The sequence below is a fragment of the Poeciliopsis prolifica genome, unplaced genomic scaffold (genome assembly GCF_027474105.1).
Source record: "Poeciliopsis prolifica strain line A6 unplaced genomic scaffold, Auburn_PproV2 SCAFFOLD001, whole genome shotgun sequence".
Classification (NCBI taxonomy): Eukaryota; Metazoa; Chordata; class Actinopteri; order Cyprinodontiformes; family Poeciliidae; genus Poeciliopsis; species Poeciliopsis prolifica.
In genome coordinates this window covers 19,903,928-19,931,398 of record NW_026562376.1, presented here as the reverse complement: position 1 = coordinate 19,931,398, position 27,471 = coordinate 19,903,928, and the positions used below count along the sequence as shown (strand labels likewise).

The 27,471-nt window shown below is 37.9% G+C and overlaps 2 protein-coding genes across 7 annotated transcripts in view; one reads left to right on the top strand and one right to left on the bottom strand.

Moving 5' to 3' along the window:
* asb13b (ankyrin repeat and SOCS box containing 13b) overlaps positions 1 to 27,471 on the bottom strand; it is a 37,014-nt gene that overhangs the window by 6,832 nt on the left and 2,711 nt on the right. The window contains exons 2-5 of one of the 2 annotated variants that reach the window (XM_055041035.1): positions 16,378 to 16,443; positions 16,197 to 16,275; positions 9,340 to 9,424; positions 6,459 to 6,597 (exon numbers count right to left, since the gene is read on the bottom strand). The gene's annotated coding sequence lies outside the window, so the exon portion shown is untranslated. Of the gene's footprint in view, positions 1 to 6,458; positions 6,598 to 8,653; positions 8,965 to 9,339; positions 9,425 to 16,196; positions 16,276 to 16,377; positions 16,444 to 27,471 lie in introns of those variants that run through there. The other variant, XM_055041044.1, reaches the window with a different exon arrangement.
* Positions 7,773 to 27,420, top strand: tasor2 (transcription activation suppressor family member 2). Of its 5 annotated transcripts, none has more exons than XM_055040973.1 (22): positions 7,773 to 8,321; positions 8,580 to 8,728; positions 8,953 to 9,048; positions 9,134 to 9,206; positions 10,407 to 10,498; positions 10,581 to 10,718; positions 10,830 to 10,960; positions 11,052 to 11,068; positions 11,664 to 11,763; positions 11,852 to 11,946; positions 12,072 to 12,178; positions 12,476 to 12,548; positions 12,647 to 12,718; positions 13,745 to 15,868; positions 16,240 to 16,969; positions 17,068 to 17,530; positions 19,334 to 22,426; positions 23,742 to 23,864; positions 23,946 to 24,099; positions 24,181 to 24,286; positions 25,609 to 25,790; positions 26,462 to 27,420. In XM_055040973.1, exons 1-22 carry the CDS (start codon positions 8,288 to 8,290, stop codon positions 26,557 to 26,559), a joined length of 8,250 nt encoding a protein of 2,749 aa, XP_054896948.1. In that variant the 5' UTR covers positions 7,773 to 8,287; the 3' UTR covers positions 26,560 to 27,420. The 5 variants fall into 5 exon arrangements, with proteins under 5 accessions (XP_054896948.1, XP_054896954.1, XP_054896962.1 ...); XM_055040979.1 differs by lacking the exon at positions 7,773 to 8,321 and having other exon boundaries at positions 8,538 to 8,728; positions 13,745 to 15,580; positions 15,656 to 15,868; XM_055040987.1 differs by lacking the exon at positions 7,773 to 8,321 and having other exon boundaries at positions 8,538 to 8,728; positions 16,666 to 16,969.

Here is a 27,471-nt window from a genome sequence, read left to right as displayed (position 1 = left end):
AAATTATTTGGATTAAGTAAATAATATAAATGATATCAACTCATATTTTAGCACATTATTGATTGATTCAACACATTAACACTGTTGTTCTTAGTCATTTGTAGCTAAAATAATTGATAAATTCTAAGTTATTATTTGTGTCATAGGACTTTAAATCTATTCAATAATATTGAGTGTCACTTTGTTGCCATAATTTTTTTAAGCCTAATTTACACAATATACTGACCAAACTTGAGTGGCATCAAAAAACAACAAATTAAACAGCAGCAGCATTTCTTTGTGAAACTTTATAAAACGTGATTATCCAGCACCCAACAAGTGCAAAATTCCAAAATACAACAATAAAACAGAGAAGGGGCAATATACAATATATCAGTATCAAGTCAACACATAGTGCCACTCTGCTCAAAGTATAGTTAACATGATTTTTTAGAGCCATCACATCAACAAAAATCAACTTGGACTCAGTTAAGCTTGCTTCAACAATTTATCAATCACATAAACATAGTTAACTTTATGTTTAAGAGGCATGCAGAGCACAACACAAGTATAAATCTTACCTGGGGAAAACACATGACAATATGTGAAAGATGGGCGAGACCTTTGAGGCATAAAAACTTCCATTTTCTTGTTTTGCATGTTCATGCTACATCTTGTCACTGTGTTGGGGCTGTTGGCTCCGTGACACTTACTTTCCTTTTCGAAAAATAAGTTGAAAGACAGAACTGAACAAAAACATATTATATAAAGTGCAAATGAAACACAACAGCATTTTGCAGCCTGCAGATCATCACCCTTCAGTGGTGAAGCCTGCATGGACTCTCCAAAAAGGCAATAGTGGATTCTCTATGCTGTATAAAGGGACAAGGATTCATGTGACAGACCTGAACAGATCCAAAGCCATATAACAGGCCGCACTACCACATATGAGAACAAGGGGTCAGTCCTTAGAAAGGCTAGTTAACTGTAATGTACTGCAAGAAAAAATACACATGCAGAAATCCACTGAACTGAAAATTACCCAAATTTTAACTAACTTCACAGAGCATGTCACAAAGTTTTGCATGTTGGTTTTGACAGTGGCTTGTCTATTCCCTTTTGTTTAGTAAGGGTCCGTTTTCTTAAGCCATTAGTTTATTCCTGAGGCTGTTCACTTTTGTGGAGAGCTTTGAACTATCCAGTCCGAGGAGAAGTTTCTGAAACACTTCAAACGTGTATCTGAGCTTCTTTGGATAGGCAAGACTCATAGCATACACCAATCCAACAAGCAGGGAGCAAGCCCTTGGAAAGTTACCCAGAGCAGTTAGAATTTCACTGGTCCACCACGATACCGATGTCTGGATCCTCTGACGTGTTAGCTTTGATGTTGTAGATCTTCAGGCTTTGAACAGCAAGGTCCTGTGACACACTGTCTTCATCAGCATCCTGTAATAGCAAGAACATTGTGCATATTAGACAGTACAGCTAAAGGAGAAGGTTCTATTTCCCAAATTGCTTACAACTGTTTGGACAAGAAAATCTGGAGTTTGTCAGCCGTTCTTGTAATGCACTCTATTTGTCAGTGTTTTAGACAAATATGAGATAACACTAAAAATTTCCAACGAATACCAATTAGAAGAGATGAGATAAATCACCTACTTTATATTTTAATATCTACTTAAACTTACATCATACTCTTGTAAGAGTTGATCTGTAGATTCCCCAAGGTACATCATCAAACATCAAATGGTAACATCTCTGGTCATGTTGATGTCAGGATTGCTTGGAGTCTGAAACGAAAAAAATAAACACCTGGTGATTTATATTACTGTTAATAAGCTCAAGGATCCTTCCTGTGCCATCTTGAGGACCAGTGTAATAAAACACTACTGAAACACATTTTCATGCGATTATTTCATATTCCATTGATAAAGAGAATCACAGACTAACCTCCAGTAAATTTAAGTAATGATATTCCAGAAGTTTAAAAACAAAATTTTGAGAATGAAATATTAGCAACCATAATGCTCAATGAAGGATACCTCGAGTAGGATAGCCTGCAACCTCAACTCCATGGTTCCGCCCTTGGAGTGGAAGAGGTTCAGAAGTCGAGGAGTATATTCATCCAGTTTGGACATGATCTTTGATTCAAGATGCACCATTGTGATTCTGTGAAACTCATCCTGGATCTGAAAGATAAATCATGAAACCAGTTTTAAAGCCTCAAATATTACAAACATACATACTGTTCTTACGACATTTTTCAAAAGCAAGAAGATGGATCAAATTTGATCTATAAAATAGATGACAGTAACGCAACACATTTTGTATCAAATAGCTAAATGCAGAATCACAAATGCAATCCTTCACATTGACTAGGAATATTTCTGATTAGCATGCACTTATAACTCACGTGAGACGGCTCAAATAGAGCGGGCCATCTGGCTTTAATTTTCTCTATACTGGGTGATTGGTTAATGATTTCGTTTCTTCTGTGTGCAAATGTTTTGGCCATTTTTTCTTTTATCAATGCGTTGTTGTCCTCTTTCTTTACTTCAGTAAACAACTGAATCCTCTCTTGTTCTTGACTTTCTTCATCCTCTCCCTTTATGGTGCCTTTGTGTTTGATAAGATCACTGTTGTGAAGAGTAAAATAATCTTCAAATTCCACATCAAAATACTGAAGACTGAACTCAGTAGAAATCCCAAAGGTCTCCTTCACAATATTATGCAGCTCCTCCACAGTGGGCGGGATGCCTGATGGGAGGACCAACTTCTCAATTCGGTCGTCAATTATTACTCTGAGTTTTTGCCTCCATCTCTGCCATCCAGACAAGAATAGAAAAAAGTTAAATATATTGTTATACAGTACATAAAAAAAACCTGTATAAAAAAAACCATTTATAAATAAAATCTGTACTTATTTAAGTGGAACACCACACTTATAATCGTAACATTAAATGCGTGTGCCATAATTATGATTATTAAATTGCTAAAATGTCAACAAAAAAGGATCCTGTTGTTATATTTCCAGAACAATGGTTTTAAAAACAGATGTTATGAGATGTAAAGGTTAACATAATTTATCAAAATTACCTAAAACAAACAACAGATGTGACGTTTTAGTGTGACCAAGCGTTTTCCTCCCACACTGTATGCAGCCATGTACACTGTACATCACCAAGTTTCTGCTGCTCAACAAGAGCCATTTTGCCAGTGTTCTCTAGTTGAAAAGATCTAAGATGCTCTTCATGCCATGCTTGTAGTAACTTTACAATGAAATGTGCACGGTTGTTTAAAATGGCTATCTGAATAATCTCAGCAAAGTCAGGAAGTCCCCCAGTAGAGCCATGAGGCAAGCTCATCCTAACAGTGTACTTAGCTCCATAGCAAGTGACAGTGTTAGCAAACTGCACGGAAGACAGAAGCGGTAATGTTTCTCTTAAAGCTTCCTGTCTGTCTAAATGCAGCACATCTAAAGGCACCACAGATATATGCACATCAACAAATGCCAAACAATAAATATTAAAGTCAAAGATGCCCAAAACGGACTAACGAAGCATTTCTCTCAGTCTCTCTGTGGCAGCAGTCAGTACGAAGCTCTACGTACTGATTTCAACCCAACATTCACAGACGCATCTCACTGTTTATCTGTCAGTGTGAGCTGCAACCACAGTTTTGAAAGCAAAACGTTTTTCCGAGAAAACAGGAAAAAACGAGAAAGCCGTTTGTGCCATCTGAATGTAACTAACGTAACGTTAATGGAGAACCTCAGTGAGAGCCGGTGAACTTGGGTTCAGCAAAACACCAGCCACTGTGCTCAAAACACAATAACAGACGTTCCATGAGAAAGAAGAAACAGCGCACTTTGTCTCAAAATGTAAAACGGCTGATTTTTCTTCCGAAATGTGTAACGTTATAAAAACTGATTAGAAATCAGCTTTTAACATGCTATTTGAGTAAAAATGCTACTTGAGTATATTTTAATAGTAAAAACTAAATGCAGTAACTTTAAACGAAACTCTTAACTTGATTAGCCTCTCACCGTTGAAAACAACGTCTGTTCCTCCATTATGGAGCCCAAACATGCTAGCTAGCTTGTTAAGGTGGGGAGGGGGAGCTTGAGCTGAGGCCAAAAAACTACATTAAATAAAAGAGTAGCTTGTATTCTACGGCCACTATATATCGTATTACGTTAGTCACATTAAATTGTGACATTGAGACTACTTTTTCAATCATTGCGATGTATTTAGTCAAATCAAAGATGACTGACTTCAAATCCTTCACACTATAACTTTAAAGTTGCCATGTTTGGTCATTTGCAGTAACTTAAGACAACGTTTAACTGCTACAGACACTTGAATTATTTTAACTAAGAACAATTAAAACATGTCTTACCTTTAAGCAAACGGTAGTCCATGAAATGCCAAGCAGACTGGATGTTCAAATGCTTTGGGGCGGGAAAAATAAAGGCCTCCCAATGAGTAAAATTTATCAATTTTCTGCACTTTTGACTTTACCTATGAAAATAAATAAATTCTACTTATTGTTTTTCTGCTGATTTTATTGAAATAAAAACCGAGTAGAATGCAATTAAAATATATTCAAAATTTTGTTAATTCAACTCAGTGAGATTCAAAACTGCACAAAGTCTTTTTTATTATGTATAGTTTGCTCTTATTTATTTAGTAAATATTACTTAACCCTGATCACACTTTTTTCAGTGTGCTGAAAAAGCCATTATTTGTCCTACTTTGAAAAATGAGTCTTCAACACAGACCAAACTGCATTCAGTCAAGTTTTGTGACTATATAAATTCATATGGGGGGGGGAAAAAAGTGTTTAAAAATGGTCTGGTTGATCTTTATTTTTTTTGGTTGTAATAATACTTAATGGCAATAAGTGTTGTGCCATCAAAGTCACGAGATTTTTGTTCAATGCCGTGACAATGTCAAACTGTCTGGAAACCAGTGTTTCCAAACAGACAGTTTTAACCTTTAAAGTACAGACGTGTTCAAAAAGTAAGAATGATTTCCCGGTGAGGCTGGTTTCTCAGATAAAGAAAGTACTTTTTGAAAAGAGCGAGACATAAAGCGTACTTTTCGTTAAGCCCACATTCGTGTATCAACAGTGTTTTTATTGTCTTGTTGTAATATTCTAATCTCAAGTGACGTCTTCTTATTAGCCGTAATTGGAAAATAATCTCAAATAACAAAGGCTTCAGTCTGTGCACAATTCATCTACATAATGTGTTTCGCTGGGATGATTAACAAATAAATTAATTCTTTAATTATTGTCTGATTAATTGAAAATAACTTTATTTAAATCGGTCTGACATGAATAAGAGCATTTTCAATCTTTATATAAGGTTTGTTTCCACTCAGCCGTATTTATGATTGAGTTTTTGATGGTAGTGGATGCCACAAAGCTTTAGACAGGAAACTGAGGTTTGACTAAAGGGAGCCATTTCAGAAAGTCATGGCATGGAAACATTTACGGCATGTCAAAGGCCTCATTGCAACGTCATTAAATTGAATACTTACAAATATGTTTACAAACATATTTTGTTTGTAAAATCCAAAATATATTTATGTGTTTTTTCTTTCTTTACATTAAGTGAAAACAAATGTATACTTTTATATATCGCGATTGAATTATGAACACTTTGAATGCTGATAGCAAGACATTTTTGGTTTCACTGTAATCGTTTGCAAATACCCTTTCATATGATATCTAATATAAAACATTTTCTTTCTGAGAAAATTCAATCCAAAACCCCAATTCACACCCACCAGAATCCACAACTAAATGTCAGCGAGGATGTCTGATTTTGAACTGTGTGAGTCCATAGGTTATTTAATGTCACTTCCTAAAACCATCTCGTTGGTTGAAAAGAGGCGAGTGTGTGCTGTTGTGGCATGGGAAGTTGGAGTGGTTTTCTTACAATTCATGAACAAAATTCAGAGAAGGAATAAGGATATGTGACAGGGATGTGGTGAGACCAAGGGTAACGTTACTATAGTTGTGGTTTAGGGTTGAGTCCAAGAATGCTGAATATCTTCTTGAGATAAAGGGCTAAACACAAGTTCAGCTCAGAATTGGTGTTCAGGTTTCCGAAACTTTGGTCAGTAAGGGATCTTATAAAATAAGATACTTCCTTTTATCAGCTTTTAAGCCACAACCAACAGATTCTGACTTTGGGATCAATACAAGACGGAACCTGTTTTCTCAAAAGTTGATGTAGATAATCCATTCCTTTGCCATTTGGACTTTAGTGGATGAGTGTGAATACTCTAAAACGAATTCTAAAATTCATGTGCACAGATAAAGAGTGAGACAAAACCAGGCTGCAACGACAACATAAATTTCCTAAGCTTTAATAATTGTTTTAATCATGTATGATCATTATTTTTTTTTATAATTTTGCTTCATTGTCTTACTTGTAAAACAACTAACAACATCTGTCAATTTTTAATTACTTCTTAATTGATCACAAAACTGGTCCATCTTTCTTATCCTCTTTTCTTTGGTTCTTTTTGATCCCAAAAGCTAAAGTTAGCTCTGTCACATCAGTGTTGATATCGTTACGGTTTCATTGTGTTCTTCGGCAATTCAAGCCTGAAAGAGAAGACAAAAACAACCAGTCACATGTTCCTTTACAGACAGTGAAAATTGTCATTTTCCAAAGATGTTTTCTTTCTAACCAATGTGGAGCTTAATTTTTTTGTTGTTGTTTTTTTCTGATAGCTAAAATCAATCACCAACAGAATGCCTTGTCAACAGATGCTTGATCAAATCCTTACCAGGCAAGAAGTTCATTTTCAAAAGCAACGAGTACCTTCAGCTATTTTTCACCACAAATATGTTCTACTGCTTTCAGTTTCAAGTTGGCTTAATCTGATTTGAAACTGCTCCTGTAGGAAAATGCAATTTTAAAGTCGGACTGACCGTATCAGGTTCTGGTATCCTATTCACCATTTATAAAGAACTTAGTTAAACAAACAGGAAACTGTTTTAGATTATATGCTGGTTATAATCTACTGCTCTAAGCAGGTATACATCAGCTCAACCTTGGATTCCAGTTTTTGTTGCTTGTTTGTTTTACTTTAAATATCACTTCCTGTTGGTAACTGGGACCATCTACAGCACGTGTCAAACTCAAGGCCCAGGAGCCAAATCCGGCCCACCGTAGCTTTTTATGAGGCCCTTCACAGACTAGACTAAACACTAAGTGTGATTAAATATTATATTATCAATCGTATCAATGCAGTTTTTATCTGTTTACTGCCAATTTATATCAATCAATCCCTCCAGTTTCTTGAGAATTTAGTTGATGTATCTCTATAGTCCATAATTTATACAGCGAGTAAATAAACTGTCACATTTATTATTAGTATTATTTAGTTCAATAATATAATGTAATTTTAAGAATTCATTGACATATTAACAGTTTGTGAACAGATTTCATCAACACATTCTGTCACAACTGGCCCTTTAAGAGCCTTAATGATCTTGATTTGGCCCAAAACGAAAATTAGTTTGACACATCTGATCTACAGGCTGATATACCAGCTTCAACGGTATTACTGTGTTTTCTCATTTCCAAAACGATGCATTGCCGAAGTTAAGCCGGTTGCTTACTTAAAGATTGTATACTTTGAAAGTACGATTAAGGGAAATACACAAACTGCTCCAGAACAGATAGCCTACTTGCTTCCTCATTCTGCTCAGAATAGTTACAATAAGCCCCACTAAACCGAGCTCTGTCATACGCTTTCGAGAAAGCTCCAACACCTACGCGCCTCATCGCCAGAGTGGTTATATATTATATTTTCCCCAAAGGCCAAAACCAGACGGACAAGACGTGAACCGCAGGCGCAAACTAGCTTCGCCACGCCATCGCTCCAGCAGCAGTAGTTTGGTCTACACTTTCAAGATGGACGCTTCAAGCTCGATAGGTTTCTGTTTCTTTTTCGTCGCGTAGCGCCCATATGTTGGTTGCCCACAACAGGAACCTCGTGGGGGACCTGTGCGGCATCGCAGCAAAGCGGCTATACCATTTGGAAAGCGGAAGAAGTGATTTTAACGTGGACATTTCTGCCCCTTCGTGTTTGGACAGAGGGGTATTTTGTAACTTCCTGGTTGTCGCGTGAACATGTCAGTTGGAAGTGAGGCGTCAGCGCGAGGGACTCTGAAAGCGTCGGGCATTTCGGGATTAATGGGATTTTATCGGTCGTTTGTGATGTTCAGAAGCGGGGACAATTGTTTAAAACGACAAGGGAAGGGAGAAGGACAGATTTCATAAGCAATGGAAAGTCGAAATGGAGGAGCCTCAAGTGAAGGTGACGAGCTTCAGTATTTTTTTTGTATGACTTCTCTTTCATGGGTATTAATTGGAAATATCCATTTGTAATATTTTAACCCATTTGAAGCACATTAAAGGAATATACACCTAAATGCTAGGTGTTGGTTCTCACGTCAGGCTGTCCCAGGGTTGTGAAATACCTTCTCTCCCCCCCTGCTCACTAACTGCAGTTTTCTGTAATTTTCCAGCTCTTTGTATATGCTTCGCTCATGGCCATATTTTCTGTTTACGGCAGGTTTTTTAGTACCTGTGTCGGAATCTTCGGACGTCTTTCACAGAAACATATTGGCTCCACTTCAAAGTGCTTACTTGTACGACGAATCAAAGCAGTTTTTCAGATATAAGTCTGCAGTGCTGGTCGAGAATCCTGCTCTGGAGAACAAGGTCGGCTCAGTCTTTTCCTCCTCACCAAACAGCCTCTGTTCAACACTAATCACAACTCAAAGGAAGTTCATATTACACCGCATTGTACATCTGCTCATTTAAATCACCCTTCCACTGTTTGTTTCTGAAAAATATATAACTTTAATATCGACTATGTCGAAGTAGAACGTTCTCTCGACTGTGTCAGCTCTCGGATTGATTTCTGAATGTCCTCTTCACATTAGTACAACGCATTTCGAGCAAGGAAAGCAAAGGCAGGGTACTCAGAAGACGATCTCAAAGAAACCTACGGCTTCTTGTTGTTTGACGACGGCAGCAAGGTACATTTCGCTCGGAGAATATTCATTTAAGCAAATGTTGCTGCTGGTCATGTTGAAAAGAAAAACTGTTTTAATATGTTTTAAGGCTAATGCACTTGGACAGACTGGCGTAATCTCTGGAAACAGCACATGTACAACTTTGGGAGATCCAGCAAAAGGTAAACCTCTTATTTCCTATGTACAGCATGTACACACCCTGAAGTCTGATGCAGCCAGCTGAATATAAGTGTATATATATATATATATATATATATATATATATATATATATATATATATGAGATGAACTTACCGTTAAAAGTCATTTTTGAAAAGCAAGTCTTCATCCGTCTTCCCAGTGGGAAGACACTGTTGTCTGTCCCGCAGTGCAGTCGTCCCTTTGAAAGTGAAAGCAACAGTTCAGAGCTCCTCTAATGTATATAACTGAAAGTGAAAAAAATCAAATCCTAAATTGAAAGTGAAACTATAAATCATTGCGTATATGTACATGACTGAACTGTATTTACTTTAGAAGTAGAATCACTGTAGCAATCTTGATTGCTTTTCTCAGATTCCTCTATATTAATATATAGTTGAAGTGTTATCTGTTTTGATGTTTTGTTTCTTAGAAATCCTTTTTAGTGATGCGAGGAATAAAAGACCAATGGAAGAGCACAAGCAAATAGAAGCTTCATTGTTTCAGATGTAACTCTTTATAGTTGTGCTGTGAACTTCACTTTTCTGGTTAGTTAGTTAGTTAGTTAGTTAATTAGTTTTGATCCAGTTGTTGTGTGATATAGATTGTGAAGGCAGCTGCAGCAGATTGTCCATTTCTCTCTCATTCAAACCAGCTTTTATTTTCAGGACTCTGTTTCTATAAAGAACCCACCTGACAGGTCTTTGACTGCTCATGTTTCCCACTAAAACCAGATTTGCGACTTGCTCTTTTTTCCAACCTACAAAACTTTCAGTGACTTTTACCCTTTTTCTATTGATATTTTTCATATACGATAAATTATTCTTTTTTTATTAAATTTGTTGTAGCAAAAAACAAATGATAGCTTTGTTAATTTGGGGCAAAGTTATGTCCCTTCTGTACTTGTTTTTTTGCATGTTTTAGCAGCAGAGGCATGATGATAAATGTTGGGATTATGGTGACTTGTGAACTCAATGAGATCATTCACATTTCTTCTCCTGCATAAGGTGTGTCTCTCACAGCCTTTCTGCAGGGTGTGGTTGTTCTGCTCAGGGTGTGTCAGGTTTCTGGGAACCTGTTTCCCATCAAACATTAAAGTATTCATTTTATGAGTAAATGTCGCTGTTTCTACTTTATTCTGAAAACATGTTTTAAAGTGAATGCTTTTTTTTTTTTGCTTTAAGGCGTTTACATATCGATGTACTCTGATTGTTTGGATATAAACCGTTGGTACCATGGGAAATCTGGATACATTGCCATCATCAGGCTGACAAAGGTACTGAAAAACAAAATGGTGGAACATCCATTTGGAAGAAATACCGCTGATCATTAATTACTGTTTTGTTGTCCTGGCAAAGGGTAAAGTTAAAAAGGTCGCAGAGAACTACACACAGAATTTCACAGAGCCCACTGTGGGCTGTGACTGTCATGTGTCGGACCAGTTGCCCTCTGTGTCTTCCAAAACCAGCTCCTTTCTCGCTTTTGAAAGAACTCAGGTAAAGATTTCAGTCTTTAGAAGCGCTTCTGTTGTCACAACCGTGTCAGATATGTTACTATAGTTTGCTACAAACGCCGCGGGCATCTAGAATTTATTTTATCTCTTTCAGTTTTACATTTATGAGCTGCTACATGATGGAAGCAGTGAAACATCTCAGTGTCCCAGCGCTGCATGTCCATTTGCTATTGTGTCATTTTCATATATGGATACAAAAGCATCAGCTGTTACACTAGAGAAAAGGTATTATTGAATGCAGCATGTTTGTTTTAGTTACATATATTTAATATTAGTTTTAAACTCATTTTAATTATGTCCCAATTTCTCTTTTTAGTGAGGTGCAAAAACAGGGTGAGTACAATTTGAACAGTAGCAAAAACCTTTTTTCAAACATGCACATTTTCCTGTAATTGCCTTTAGTAGTTTGTGTACATTTGCAAGTACTTCTAACATAATAAAGGAAGAAATATTGCCTGAGAAACACATTTATTTACAAATACTCCATCTCCTTTAAACTCCCCAATGTTTTATTTCTACATATATGTGGCTTCCGAATGTAGAATCACTCAACAGAGTTCATTCAGTATAGTCTCAAATCACAATACCAAAACACACAAATCCTAAATGAAAAGGCTTCCCTAAGGAGTGCAATAATTGGCACATCTTATCTCACCACCCAGTGTGTCTGAAAGAGAAGCTCTGAAGCTGTAAATCACAACACACCAAATCACAGTTGCTCAAAGGTTTGTCTTCAAAAATCTTCTCAACCTTTAAAGCCTGTTGCAGGAAATAATAGTCACAACATTCTTTTAAAATGATTTTATTTGCCTTTTTTACTCCTTGCACATACTGATATAGCTATAAATAAACCAACCAACTCTTCACAGATATTGTTCTAACTTGTGATTATAGATTAATTGTTAATTGTTGCTGTATTTTTTTTCAGTTCATCGCTACTTACCTTGGAGGGGTCAGCTTCAGATACAGAACCAGACTTACCATATTGACCTCAGGTCCACTGCTGTGGCCTTTATTCCTGTACAACTGTAAGTTAAATCTGCATTTTAACATCTCATAAAATTCTTTAAATTTGTACAATGTATCCTAATATTTGTTTCTCCATTTCTGTTACAGACCATCAGTGATCAAGGTTGACCAAGCCATTCACATGTCAGTTCTGAGAAGCCTGTTGCCAAGAAGTGTTTTTGAAACGAGCTACACAGAGGAAGGTGTGTTTTGATCCTATTCGTAAAAGAAAGTTCAAGCATTTTTATTTTTTTCCACATTCAATCCAGGACTTTTGGAAGAGTCAATTCAACCACACATCAATGTTTTTTTTTCTGGTCTTTTTCAGTCTTTTTGGACGGCTTTTACTGCGACTTGTGTGAGTTTGTATCCTCTGAAGCAAACGAAGCCAGCTCATTTGCTCTGCTTCTCTCAGAGATCAAGGAGAAAGATTTTGTGAGTCTGTAGAGCCTATTTACCGTTTTACACAAAATGACTAACAAAATCTGTTATTAATTTAAAGCAATATAGATCACATCCAAATCTCAGCACTATGTTTATGCACCAAAGTTGTAAAATTCTTATTGGATTGTTGTTTTACTTTTTGAAAGAATCAACATAATAACATGCAATTTTAATTCCTGCAATGTTTCATTTTGCATGCAGCACCAGTTTGCTTTTGATTTTGTGGTTACATTTATTTATTTTTTATCTCTAATCTAAAAAAAACAAACATTGATTGCATTTGCACAGGCTCTCATCATTCCTCTGATTGATGGAGGATTTCTTATCTTAATGCACTCATCGCACTTCCTGAGATATGATGGTAAGCTATGAAAATGAGATTGTATGCAGGCTGTCAGTTGCGCCTCCAATTCTGTCTCTGAGACAGATGCATCACTTTGCACATTTTTGCTCTTCCAGATGCGGAGTCTGCTTCGGCAGAGATTGTGAAAGGCCTCTTTGTGTTTCCTGACTCACGGGTTGTAAGGACAGGTGATTAATGCATTATTTATTTAATTTTTTTTAACATTTTGACATTTACGTTGCTCGTGTGACTTAATATGCAACTCTAGTTTTATCTGGATGTCCTTTGCAAATGCAAATTAGATTGAACCACCTAAGGTTTTCAAACTTTTTGTCTTACAAATAAAAAAAAATATAAGAATCTAAAATGCCTAGCATGCATTATTTCAGTTTATTATTCTACGCTTATTCCTACACTAAATTAAATCCAGTGCAACCAATTGCCCCAATAAATTGGTGAATAGTCAATATGTGGGTTATTTAAATGTGGGCCAGGAATAAAGTTGTGGAGAGGTTCAAATCAAAGTTTGACTTGAAGAAACAAACTCTGATTTATTGCTTCAAATCAAAGTTTGAAGTAACAAATCAAAATTTGATTTGTCACTTCAACAAAGCTTTGAGATGTTAAAGCATATTAATGCTTTAACAGAAGCTGTATGAATATTCAGGTGGGAGGTGAAACTGTTGTCAGGACTACTTAACAAAACTGGCCTCTGTGGTAGATCGGCAAAAAGAAACTCAATGTTCCAGAAAAACCATAACAATTAAAATCAATAGTTTGCCGCAACCCATGGCGGACAAAGAAGGGCGCGCTCATCCAGTGAGCCAAAATTTGATGATTTTAACATAATGTGAAGTGCTGCGTAGCTGGAAACTAATACTACATATTTTCCTCAAGACACTATCCCCACCATTGAGCTTTGTAGTGGCAGCTGTGGGTGTCATGCTTTTTCTTAGCAGGGAAATGGAGAGCTAAATACAGGAGTATCCAATAAAGAAACATGTCAAGAGGATGCAGAACATTTTAGACAAGACTGCAGGTTCAAAATCTTTTAGTCATTGTATGGCGTAGCTTGAACTTTTCAGTGAAGAGGAATAGGCAAAGACTTTTGTCTCAGGCTCTCTAAACTACTCGACTAATTACAATTGTTTTTCTGTCATAAAAGTTTACAAAACTAAACACAAAAATGTGTTTGTTTTTTTTATTTGTCGCAGACACAAAATTTCAAGAGAAAACCTGTCCCCTGTCATCTGAAATTCTACGTATTCTACCAGTGCTAAGCTACGCTGAGGGCGAAGCTGAAAAAACACCCATGGATCCAAAGGATGAACTTTGTGAAGTCTTGACTGATCACATGCAAAGCTATGCCACTTTAATAAATCCAGGATTTTCTTCAAGTCCTTCAAGACCTTCAAGGGAACTAGGGATGTTTCCAGATCATTATGACGTGCCTGAAGCGCACAGACATCTCTATTTGTCTCCTGAATGGAATAACAGAACATGGGAAACCTTTAAATCATACCTGACAAAACCAGACTCCTTCCAACTTCCAATAGCTAAGGTTTCAGAGATATTGGCATCAGGAGAAGAGGAGCAAAGAGAGGAGCTTGATGATGATGTCTACATCTGTCTGTCATCACCAGAAGAGGCGCCAAGTAGCCCAGTTTGCATGGAAGCAGAAGACCAGTCTTCGGATGAGCAATCGCTTCGTAAAACTGGAGTTTCTATGGATAGTGATTTTCCAAGTCCTGCTTTTCAAATTGCTACAATACCCATGTCTCAGGATATTGTGTCAGACAATTTGCAGAGTGACATTGTTACCAAAGATGATCCAATATGCGCTCACCTCACTGATCAACCTAACAAAGCTGATGATCCAGGAGCTCAAGACCCACTAATTCCTCCAACATCAGAGGATCTTCCTGCAGAACTCATTGTCAGCATAACCTCAGCAGAGCGAAAAGTTCCAGATGAAGTATCGACATCCAAGCACACTGACTTTAATTTTTCTGATCTTTCAACCATGGCTAAGTTACAAACAGCAGAAGTAAACTCTGTCATTGATGAGTCTGACAAAGCAAAAAAGTGTTTGGATTTCCCTCAGGTCACCAAACACCAAAAGAGTACAAAAAGAAAGAAACGACGAAGAATATATTCTGTGGTGAAAAAGAAGGTTTCTAGGACTTCTGTCAAGGCTTGTACTCTAAAGACTGATGTCTCCTCGGTTAAGGTTGAACATTTAAACCGCGAGACACAGGAGCACAATGAGGAATCAAATCTTCCTCAGCTGAGAAGTTCTTTAAAACCGAAGTGGAAAAAACTTCATCGACGGAAATGCAGATTTGGTAAATTATCATCAAAAAATAACAAACTTGGATCTGCTGTTGATTCAGGCAAAACTGAAGAGACGAAACCAGATGTTGGACTGGCGAGTTTCCAAGGGGATAGTTTCTTACCTCTAAGAAAGAAAATGGAGCGCTGGGACTTGAAGCCTGTCTTGAGTGAATGTGGGAGGATTTTGCTTCCTTTTGGCTCTGTAGATTTTGTTGTGCAAGCCAAGTCTGTGCAGTGTGCAAAAAAAGACGAGTGCCCTGAAAAGGTCTTGCACGATGTTCCTGTGACTCTTCCTGACCCAGTCACAATGGATAAGCAACTTGGCTCAGCTTCAGAGACAACAGTTGCTGAAGCCACATCCACAAGCACTGTCGATGATGAAAACCGTCAGCCTGATCATAAAGACATTTTAACACCGCCCACTGATGATAGTGGGCGAGTACTATTGACTCCTAACTTTCGTTCTGTTTCTCCAAGAAATGATGACCCAAATAATTTATCAAAAACGATTGAAACCAAACAGCTTGAAATCTTTCCTCCAGTCAAGCTTTCACCTAAAGGGGAATTCCTTCTTAGCAAACTAAAGTCGGTTCTTTCAAGACGAAAAAGAAAGTTAGATTTCCCGACAAAACCACAAAAGAGGGAACATGTTGACCAAGAAAGTGACTTTTGTTTTAAGAAAAGCAAAGTGGACTCTGACACTGAGATGCCCAAGGGTAATAATGCAACTCCTCAAAGTGTCAATGTTTCAAAAGTGGCATCAGTTGACCCTCTTTTTGCATATTGCTTAGGCTTGACTCCTAAAGAGAATCTAGAAAATGTTCAAAAAAATAAGAAGGTGGATACTCTGCTGAGGAAAGTTTCTACAGAGAAAGAGGAACATACCCCCTTTGACAAAAAGCCACAAATAATTCAAAGGCCTCTATCAATTTTCCCAAGGAGAAGTAGAATTAAGACTCTGAAAAGGCATCAGGGCATCTCTGCTGAAAACGTTAAAAAGAAATGTAAGTCATGTCTTTCAATTATTTAGATCCAGATACTCTTGGGCTGTGATGCAAATGTCTGACATTGATACCAGCTTGCTCTTTCATTGGCTCTGTCAACTCTGTAACTATCCCAGGCATGCTGTTGCTACTCTTTGCTGTCTTTATGCACTTTAAAATGTTGTTTTTCTTTGCTAATGCAACACTTTTGCTTGTTATGTCAGAGCATGCCACGGTTGACAAAATAAAGCTTACACCTCCTTTGTGAAACATTGACAATATCTGTTGGTGACAAATTTATCGTTAAACAAAGGTGTATTTTATGTGCTTTCAATGTGCTACTTTTTACCTTCATGCATTTTCTCTTTTTCTCTTCTGTTTTGTCTTCACAGGGTGGTTGCATTTTCAAACTCCAGCTTGTTTTACATCTGAAAAAAAATACAATGACTGTACTAGTGATAAAACTGTCAGGAAGACTGTTAAAGAAAAAATGAAAAGTACTTGCACATCTACAGATGCTTTGAACTTACTTGCTGACTTGGCACTCGGTAATGACAAAATCCCTCCACAGCTGAGTCAGACACTTGAAAGAACGCCTGAAGACAGTGCGAAGAAATGTGACCTTTCAAAAAGTCTTTCCAGTGCTGATCAAGAGTCAGTTCTCCACGCTCTGCTTAAAAATCCTGCCGCTAGAGCCCTTCAGTCTCTCGAGTCCCCTTCAAAATGCTCCCTTGTGACAGAAAATAATTTGGTTTCTCTGATATCTACAGATCATGCTTACTCACTGCCCCCATCTTCTCTACTGTTGGATTTGTCAGGTACAACCTTCCAGGTACCACCTTTAAGTGGTTCGACCAGACTGCTGAACCATCACCAGTCAATGTATGGCGATGGAGCTAAAACACTACACCCTTCTGTCAGTACGGGAGACATAAATGAACACAGCAAGACTCCAGAAAACCTGCAGAAGCACCGGCGAAAGTTAAAACACTCTCGCACCTTTGTAATGAAGGAGAAATCCATTCAAGTCACAAGAAAATGGGAAGAAAACTACAACTTCAATCTAGACAGCAGGTTTACTAGTGATGCAAAGGACAAAGTCATCATTCGAGCTTTGCACGGGTAGGTTTAATTTCATATTTGGGTAGTTAATGAAGGATAATTTTATGTTTTGCTAAACATTTCCTGGTGATGTATAATATTTGTTACATTTTCAATAGGCCTTGGGATTTCTCCATCCAAGACACTGCTGAAGAAGTGCGACTCATCTTCCACATGTGGATAGGTTTGTTTTACAGCCGGTCAACATCCAGGTTCTTTCAAGTGGATCCAACTTTGATGCAGCAATGTTCAGAGAAGAGTGGATCTGTGGATATGGCCAGTGGAACGTCATCAGGCCGAACTAAGCATGAGCCTGAGATGTGTTCACCTGTGGATCTTTCAAGAATAACAGAGACTCCGGACGTAGAGGCTTCAAAACTGTTGGACCTCAGCAAAAAAGACAATGCTGTCTCAGAACCAGAATCTGGAATTTTGGATTTGTCAGTGAAAAACTTGGAAGTGAAACGGGTTTCAGTGGAGCAACAACCCAGCAAGAAAGTGACTCTTGTGCCCAACAAGCCCTTAAACGCATTGAGTGCTATGAAGCCATCACCTGGCCTGCAGGAGAAAGAAGCATTTCAGGTTTGGCTTTCTTATTATTATTATCATAAAAAAATTATTGAGATTACCTTTTTGATGTAGACCTAATAAATGGCCACTCTGAGTCTGTTTGCCTGGAGTTGAAAACACTTGCACAGTCTCCTAAAGAAAAAACTACTTATTGCTGTAGTTAAAATGACCATCATTGGTTTACATAAATTTGAAAGCATTCTTATTATCCTGCTTATAAAAATAGCATTGTTTTAACTGTATCAAATAGAATATATTTGCTGTTGAATTGAGCAATACAATTTTAAAATAACGTTTATAAACATCAGAGGTTTAGGGGTGGCTTATGCTGTCCACACAGAAAAGAGGTTTTCCTACAAAGACCTATAAAGAGTCAAATTTATTATTTAAAGCCATGATGTGTTTGGCTAAGGAAAGCATGGAACCAAGTTCAGCAAATCAGTTTAGACAAAACTAGAGCTCTTTAAAGGTCTTTTCTGGGTTTTGAGAAATAAGGATGAAGTCGATAGCTGAAAGAAAACCAGTCCTGCAGTAAAACATTGTTGAGCCCTAAGTGCGAAGGGAACCCAGAACTCGTCAACTTGGAAGGCACTGTGAAGAAAGAAGGATGTGTGAAAATCCTTTTCTAAAACCTGAGATACAGATCATCAAACCTGGGTCTGAAAAGTCCAAAAATACACATCACTGCTGGTATAGAACCACATTTAGAAGACCACACTAATTATTTACTGACTTGCACAAAGCCTTCACTTGAATCCAATTGAAACTTGAGCTAAAGATGGAAAGTCCCGGCCACAAGGCCATTGAATCTGAACAAACTTGAAAGACCTGCCCAAAAAGAATGTGAGGGGGTGTAATACCTCATGAGATGTCAGAGACTCGTTTAACTAGAAGGGACAACTGCAAGTCGTTAAGCAATAAGGGCAAATGAATTATTAACAACATCTGGAGAATACTTAACAAAAATATGCATTCTCATTCATTGGGTAGTTGGCATTCACATGTTAGGCTGGTGTTTGGTGACATACCAGTAAAATTGAAATAAATGGTTAGTATAGCCATTTGTGAAGGTACAATCTTCAAATCTTGCCTAAGAGACTGACTGTTTTGAGGTGACCCAATCAGTGAAACAGGTTTGATGTTGATTACCCATTGTTGTTTCTCTGAACAGCCAGGCCAGAAGAGATAATAACAAATGTGAGTTAACAAGAAAGTGTTAAGGGTGTGCATTGTTGTTAGCTTCAGTGACTGTTTTATAATTATCAGTCAGTATGGCAGCCATTTTAAGTGATTACCTATTTATTTGGTCCACTTAGACATGCTATCAGGCAAGACAAGGCAACTTTATTTATATAACACCTTTCAGCCAAAGACAATTCAAAGTGCTTGTACAAGAAAAATAAGGACTACATACTGTTAGATGAGAAAAAAAAATAATTATAAATGATAAAAGGACAAGCAGATAAAAAATAGACAAAGTAAACAACAGGAACAACAGTCTCCTTGACTCTTGATTGTGATTCTGTCTTGTTAAAACAATAATGTTTGAACCACTTATGAGAAACTCATAATAGTCCTAGGATTAACCAACAATACATTTTCACATTAAGTCGTACATTTTCTAAAATTTCTGTGTCTACACATTTCAACACAATTTATACCTAGTTATTGTGTTTTTATGAACTGTGTTGTTGGTAATCTTTTGAATATATTGTAAAACATCTGCATTTTTAAATGGTAATTTTTTAAATCACAGAGGCGGTACTAATTTTTAAATGTAATTTTTTTTTCTTTCTTTCCCACATTCTTTTACAGCTCGACAAAGAGATGGTGCATTTCAGAGATATTTCCAGTGAGGTCAAAGATGATGAAAAAATCAAGAATAAAACAGCTGAAACTGAAAACAAAGTATTACATTTTGATCACAATGAAGCACCTTCTTCTAAGTGTGACAACATATTTTGTCAATCAGAGGTGATGAGGAATTTACCCTTTGAGCCTCAATCTGACGGAGCTACACTTGGAACTGAACCTGTGCTTCACGAAAGCAGCAAAGACATCAGCGTCAAGAAAGTTGGCATTGAAAATGAAGCGTGTACAGTAAGGAACTTGCCCCTCCAAGATGCATTGTGCTCACTCACATCTGTTATGGACAAGGAAGAAAACAGTGGAGCAGAATGCAATGTAATTCATACAGGCGTGGGACTACAGGAGAAGGAAATCTGCCAGGATGGCGGTAGAGGTTCTTCTCCGGATCTGACGAAGAGAAATGATGAATTTGTGAACAAAGAATCTGATATTGTTTGTAATGGAAATTATGTACATGAAAAGCTGCCAGGTGAGGAAAGTCTAGACAAGACTGACAATCAAGAAGGAAATATGGACTGTTGCACAACAGCTACAGTGAAAGATTTTAAAAATGAGGATGTTTGTGTGAAAAAAGATGGTGATAAAAACAAAAGCTGGATTTCTAATGCTGACATTGATAGGGACTTGAGAAATGAGTCATTACCCAAACTGTGTGGAGGTCTTTCACAGCAGGGTTACATTTCAGAGAATAGTCAAGTAGATGAACAGCTGCCATTGTCAGTCAGCATGGAAGACTCTTCACTGTATGTAAATCCCAGTGTGTCCAAACATGAAAGTCCCTCCTTTGAAACTGTTAGCTCTCCATCAGAAATGGCACCTGAACTTAAAGACACTGCATCACAGGAAGACTTGGATATAAACAATACAGACTGTCAGAAGGTGGTATTACCCATCTCATGTGAGGGTAGCTATGACTCTCCCACAGCTCCATGTTTCCCTCAGGAAAAGGACAGTGTTGAATCCCCAAACAAATCGGAAACATCAGACGAAAGTTTAGAATCCAATTCTGAATGTGAAGAGAAAAATCTTGAGCAAACTCTACTAGAAGTACCGGAGTCTCCATCCAAATGTGAAGGCAATAATGTGTGTGAGGTTGATGAACAGCTTACTGACGAGACTGATTCAAAAACAGATGAAACAAGTAGCGGGTTGAGCAAAAGTTTGAATTTGGTTCTAAATCCAACTCACCCAACCAAAGATGTGGATCAGGTATATGTGCCCCCTGAAGACCAGGTAAAAAACGTTGTTCAAGATCAGAAACCAATACCCTTAATTAGTGATGTTACTAAACCTATAGCTGAACTACCTGACCAAATGTCTGTCCCATCAAATATTAGCACTGAGGGAGAACTATCCCTTTGCAAATCATCACTTATTGATGAAACCTACACGCCAGAAATGTTTAGGGAAGAATTTGATAGCAGGTCCCCAACGCCTACGATTGACGAAAAACCTCATGATTCAAACTCATGTTCAAGCCCCAGCAGAAGCACTGGTGATCTCACTGATTTTGAAGACGACCACAATGTGACTGAAAACTCAACACCTACAGATGATCTTCCTTTTAATAAAAAACTCCAAACTTCTACGGTTAATACTAATCCAAATGCCCCTGTTGGCCTTTGTCCTGACATCAAAATAAGAACGCTACGGGTTTTACAAAGTTTAAACGAATTAATTGCGATTCCTAACCACCAGAAGACACTAGCAGACCCAGATTTTCCTCCCCACAAATCTTTTGTCTCAGGGCAAGTTTTGCAAAAGGAGGAAAGAAATTTAAGTAATGAATGCCGCCCATATTCTCAGCGTCCTATCATGGCAGTAAAACCATCTAAAAGTGAGGAAAGTCAGGCGCATTGGCAGTCAAAAGACATAGATCCCAAAACTACCTCCCAGTGTAAAGAAGCTAGTGGCAATTCTGTCAAATACTTATCACCAAATTCCATGATTTTGAAGGAGACAAAGCAGTTTTTTAAAGAAAAGTCTGATGGACTTGATAGTGATCGCAGTGTCTGTGAGCCTTCTTCCAAAACCCTTTGTTTGGCAAACACTATCTCTGGTGAATCTGACACAGAGGAGGACACAGATTCACTATCAAATTCTCATCATCAGAACTACAAAAGAACCATGTCAAAGCTCAACCAAATTTCATCATCACCTTCATCATCTGTGCGATGCTTTAAATCTGAAGAACATTTCCCTGAATTGGGGGACCAAGACCCCAAGTTTATGGAATACACCGTCAATGGGATAGCTGAGGATATAATCATACATGTTACTCAGAGAGACGGCTCAGACAAGTTGCTAACTTGCCACAAATATGATACTATAAGTGACGACGGTCCTCAAAGTTCACTCAAATGCACAGTCTTTAATTCTGGTCAGAAGAGGCCCTACTCTTTTCTGGAGCAGCTCTCTCAAAGGTGCCTTCAGAATGACCTCACTCGGGCATCAATGGAGCAAGAGTGCCTCATCTTTTCAGAACAGATGAAAAATCTTTTGAAAAGAAGCAAAAAGGAACCCCTCTCTCAACCGGATACTCAGAACAGTTCAGCGTCTTGCACCAGTCCTCTGACTATCAGCTTTTCCAAACTTGAGGAGAAAGAGGATTCAATGGAGTTTTTGGACACCCCTCTTGTTAGACAAAAGATACAGGTGGATATGTCAAACAGTAAGGACCAGACGGCTTTCACAGAGGATCGAAAGGTTATCCATGCTCTGTCTCTGGAAAACAGCAACCCAATGGAGCAACCTGGGATTTCTGCAATGACTGCAGAATGTGCTAGACTCTACAATGCAAGGATGCATGAAGTTTGCTCTGCCAAAAAAGCCCCAGCCAGATCTAAAGGCGGAAAAGGTCATCGGAGTGACACAAGAACTGTCAAAAGTAACCATTTTGACTTCTGTGATCAAATAAAGAAAGAGCTAGATGAGACCTTCCAGAGTAATCTGAATGCAGTTGTGAAGAAATCCTGTAAAACAAAGTACAGATTTTTCATAATGGTGACATCTGATGACGTCTTCTTCAAAGAAACAAAGGTAAAATGAATTTCAAGTAGCTTGGTTTTAATACTTTGTGTTGTGGCAATGTCTTGGAATAAAGGTATAAATGGTGTATATTCTCAATCCGCAAGCTGCCATGTATCTTGAGACTCAATAGGCGGGTCGGTGGTCCCTCTTTTGATAGGGGGTAACCAGAGGACGTTTTCTATTCATAGTATGCATAGAATAATACATCTCTGTTTCACCGGTTAAGTAATCACTATGGTGCTGGAGATCAGACTCCAGGTGACGGTCAAGCCTCATATTGAAGAGCAGCGATTTGGCTTTCTATCGAATCAAGGGACCACTGGACCAGCTCTTTCCACTTGCCAGGATATATGAGAGTGCAGGATGTTTATTTATTCAGTCATAAAGTTGTTGATTCGACGAATGCTTTCTACCGTTTACTTAAGTGACTGTTCTGGGTAACCCATTCACTGAATTATCTTCCACCAAATGAATAATAATGGGGAGTTTATTTATTTATCCATGTATGGTTTTTGAAACCAAATTAGAAAAAAAAGACTAAATAAAATAAGACCACCTTTTTTGATAGTCAGAGCAAAGCCACATTTTGTTGGTGCACAATTTCAGAAATGATGGCCTGAACTTCATTCTCCAAAGAAGGGCAAGCAACATTTTGTTTTCACTCAGCCTTATAGAAACTACCGAAGTCTGACCATCAACGACAGCAGATTCATTTTTGATGTGAGATTGCCATGGAGCTGCTTTGTCACCTTTCGTACGCACCTTACATATTAGGTGCACATGCTCAATTTTGTAAAATTGATGTGTGTAATTTTAGTCACATCATCAACTCACTGTCTTACTTTTGAAAATAGAAATTATTTATGCAATGAACTGTAATGAGTCGGCTATGAAGGCACTCTATTTCCACCGAGAGGAGTAGATGGTATTTCTGTGTTTATCAGCCGTAAACGGTTTTATTAGAGAAAAAAAAAACATTCTCTGTCTGCTCACTTCTTCCTGTCATATCAGCTACTTTCCTATCTTAATTTCATAACAAGGTGAAGCAAAGTTGGGAAATTTAACACTAGAACAGCCACATAGGTGTCAATTTGACCGCTACATTTAAACCTTAATCCAGTCACCTTATTGATGTGCAATTGGTGTATTGGTAGATCTTGGTTATCGGATATAGATATGTACCCAAATTTTCATGTCTATTCAGGCCTGAAGATGCACAAGCTTCCTTTTAATGTTTATGCCAAACCAGTATAAAATTTGCTTTTGGAAACGGTTTATTCATAAGTTTTGTCTTTTTTTGATTTGTTTCCGACTTTTTTTATAGGCTCAGCTGGAAACAGAGGGCCACACTGCTGTGCAGCCATCTGAATTCTTCCTTGGCGAGGACGGTTCTTCATCGCTACTCATTATCCTCAGAAACGAAGATATTGCAGAGCACGTTTGTAAGGTAAAGGAATAAGCGGGTGAAACAAATCAACATCTGGTAGGACATAGGGTCAGGAGTTAATGACCGCTCTCTGCTTTTCAGATCCCACATTTGCTCAAGCTCAAGATGAGTCCAGGTGTGCTGTTTGCCGGGATCGATGAACCAGATGACGTCATCAATCTCACCCACCAAGAGCTCTTCATCCGGGGTGGCTTTGTAATGTTTGACAGAGCAGTGCTGGAGCCCCTCAGCGTTGGTATGTTTATCTCACTGAATCCTTTCCAGCGGTTCCTTCTCCTAGTTTAACTAACCGTATCAACGTTGTGTGAATTTGCAGGCAACATGAAAAAGATCTCCAAAGTGTTGCAAGAGCTCAGCAGGATGGGGAAGTGGAAATGGATGCTGCACTACAGAGACAGCCGTCGCCTGAAAGAGAGCGCAAGGTTGGTTTGATTTCTTTTTTTTAAAAAGCTACTTTTTTTTCTCGTCACAATTGTTAGACAAGCATTAATTTTTGCTCATTTTATTTATTTTGTTTTACAGAAAAGTTTTCCTTAAGTGCAGACACATACCAAAAAAAATTTTTTTGTATCTTTAAAAGGTTGTGTTTTTTTTGTTGTTTTTTTTAATGAAGTGAAAACCGTATGTCATTTAAATTCATGACAGATAGTGAAATACTTAATCTATTATATGTTGTAATTTGATGACTACTCCTAGTAGATTATCTGTCTCCATAATTTTAGAATATTGTGAAAAAATTACGCTTTGGAATCTCATGGTGTCGCATCACGAACACTTAATTAACGCAAAACACCTGCTAAGGTTTTCTGAGCCATTAAATGGTTTCTCAGTCCAGGTCAGCAGGACACACAGTCCTGGGGACGACTGCTGACTTGACAAATGTTCAGAAAGCACTGAGATTCTTCAAAAGTAGGGCAAGCCACAAAAGGTCAGTGCTAAAGAAGCTGGCTGTTCACCAAGTGCTATATGCAAGCATAATTAGAGTGTTGAGTGGAAGGAAAAAGTGTGAAAAGTTGCATCGGTTACAGCGATAACCTGAGGTTTGAGACAAAAGTGAAGCCAAATTCATTCAAGAATTTTGGGGAGCTTGTGTAGGACTGAGAGTGGAGTGAGCGCATCAAGAGCCACCGATCGATCACGCCGTATTTGGGTATTCGGAGATTGGCCAATGCATGTTAAACCGATCTTGCCCGCTGATAGACCATGCACTTAATTATCCACCGAGTGTTTCCATTTTGCACCATTTTCCTTTTGCACCACAAGGAAACTTAGGACACTTCTTTGGTGGTTTACTTTGTTTTGTCAATTTGTCGTCATCTGACCTCAAACCTTGTGATTTTATAAAGGCAAAGTACTGCTGAGCACGTTATTTTAGCTAGAGGCTCACAACAGCTCTGCAGTCTGACCTGTTGTGCAACTTTTGTTTGTTGTTGAAATGTGAATACCGAAAGGATAAAGGAACAGGGTTTTGTTTTAGTAGCTTTGGACAACAATTCTCTAAGTTTCATTGCTTTGTTTCATGGGCAATGAAACAGAACAATCATGTGTCAGCATTAACACGCCAAATGACGTGTCAATTGGTCCTATTGTGAATATTTGTGAATGTGACTTTAAAACCTCAATATGACTCACTTCAACTTTGTTTTTCTTTATGTTTTGCAACAGTTATCTGTTTAAATGCCAGACAGACTGTCTTAAAGATAGTCTTATGTTAACCTTTTACCTTTCCGAACATTTAATCCAGGTTGAGTGAAGAAGCAAACGAGAAGAAGCTGCTGATGTACTGGTGCCAAGATGCTGGTATAACGGATGTCTTGCCTTACCATGAGTGTGACCAGATGACTAGAGATCAACCAGATTACCTGGCATGTCTGCTCCGACTGCAAGCCCAACACGTATCGTCTCGTTTTCTTGTTTTTATAACTGGTGAGAAACTATGTCTGACACTTTTTGTTGGTTTTAGATGTCTTGTAATTTGAATGTAGCCAACCCAAACAAAACTTTCCCTGTTTTAAGTTAGGTTGGATCACCAAAGTTTTAAGACCCACACATCTTTTCAGTTTATTTTTATTTCTATTTTCAATCATACTGAGATTGGGACTAAGTGACGGTAGCTCAAAAATCTTAACTTTGTTGTCCTCAAGCCACTTTGAAACCAGTTTTGCAGAAGTTGTAACTCCCATCACACCATGTTGTCCCTCCTCCACGTCACTGTTGGGAAGTGTTTGCAGACTTCCCGGCTTTCCTCCAAATATAAAGATGACTGTTGAAATCAACTCAACAATTTTAGTTCTGTCAGACAACAGGACCTGTCTCCAAAGATTAAACCTCTGAATTAGAATAAATCATTTTGGTCTTGACCTGAAACGGTCTGATTTAAGGTCTTGAACTTGTTTTTGAACCAGGTGCTTCAATGTGTCCAGAAAGCAGAAGGTATTGAGAAACGTTGCTTTAAGAGTGGCATCCAAAAGCAACTATTCACAGTCCGTTTTACTTGAAATCCAGTAAATTATGGAGTTTGGGTTTTCTTTCTCTTGAGGCCATGTTCTCTTGCTACTCTCTGCAAAAGCTCTAATATGGCTTCCTTCTTTTTCCAGATGCAACGACAGAGAGTGCCTTTGAGAAGAATGGGATTTTGACAATGACTTTGAACACTTTTCTGACAAAGTCTTCAGCAGAAATATTCAGAGTTTGACTGAAAACGCTCGAACTGATGATCAGGTTCACTCTCTGAAACACGAGGCAATCGAAAGCTCTTTGTACTTGTGTATTGAAAAGCCACCAGTCATGGTTATTTAAAATATGAGTAGCTAATCTTTTAACTTAACTGTTGAGTTTCTTTTGTAGGTAACAGTTGTCAGTTTATCTTTCAACAGGCTGTTCCGCTCATGTTTCTGTATAGCCTCTGTAATGATTCAGTTATTGGATAGATTGGCTGTATTTGCCAAGACGCTGGCAGCTGTGCTGTTTAAATGCAGTTTGTATTGTAACTTAATTCAGCATTGTACATTGTAAAGTAAATCCACTTACAAATGATTTTCATGTTGTTCATAATTGTTTTTCAAGCAAGAAAGCTAAATTTTGTCCTTTTTTATTAGCATTACATATTTAAAGATGACACTTGTACAGTATTTTCTGACTTTATTTAGAGCACCACCTGCTAATATCTAAAGTTTTTATGTTGGGTTTCATGTGTTTAAACCGGTTTAAAACCCCGGTTTTGTATCTAGAATGACTTCTATTTTCTTAATGTTCGACAACTATTTTTCTTCGAAATATACATTTTTCAGAAACTTGAAGAAACCCATTTGTATCAAGCATTTAAAGTTCAGTTTTAGAGTTTATGTGCAGGACCTGGGCTTTACACCCGGTCGTTGCACCTGCGGAAAACTTGAAAGGCACCACACCAAAAGATAATGTGGGGTTCCTGCACAGTCCGGAAATGTATTTTTCAGCACCGGGTAAGTTTATAAAACATGTAAAGACGACTTTAAGAAAGAGCTTTCATTTCCAACTCGTGTCACTTTGCTTGATTAAAAATGATTTCTGAAACAAATCGCTCTATTTTGTGCTTTGTGCGACACTTGTGTAGCGCCTTGAGGAAGCA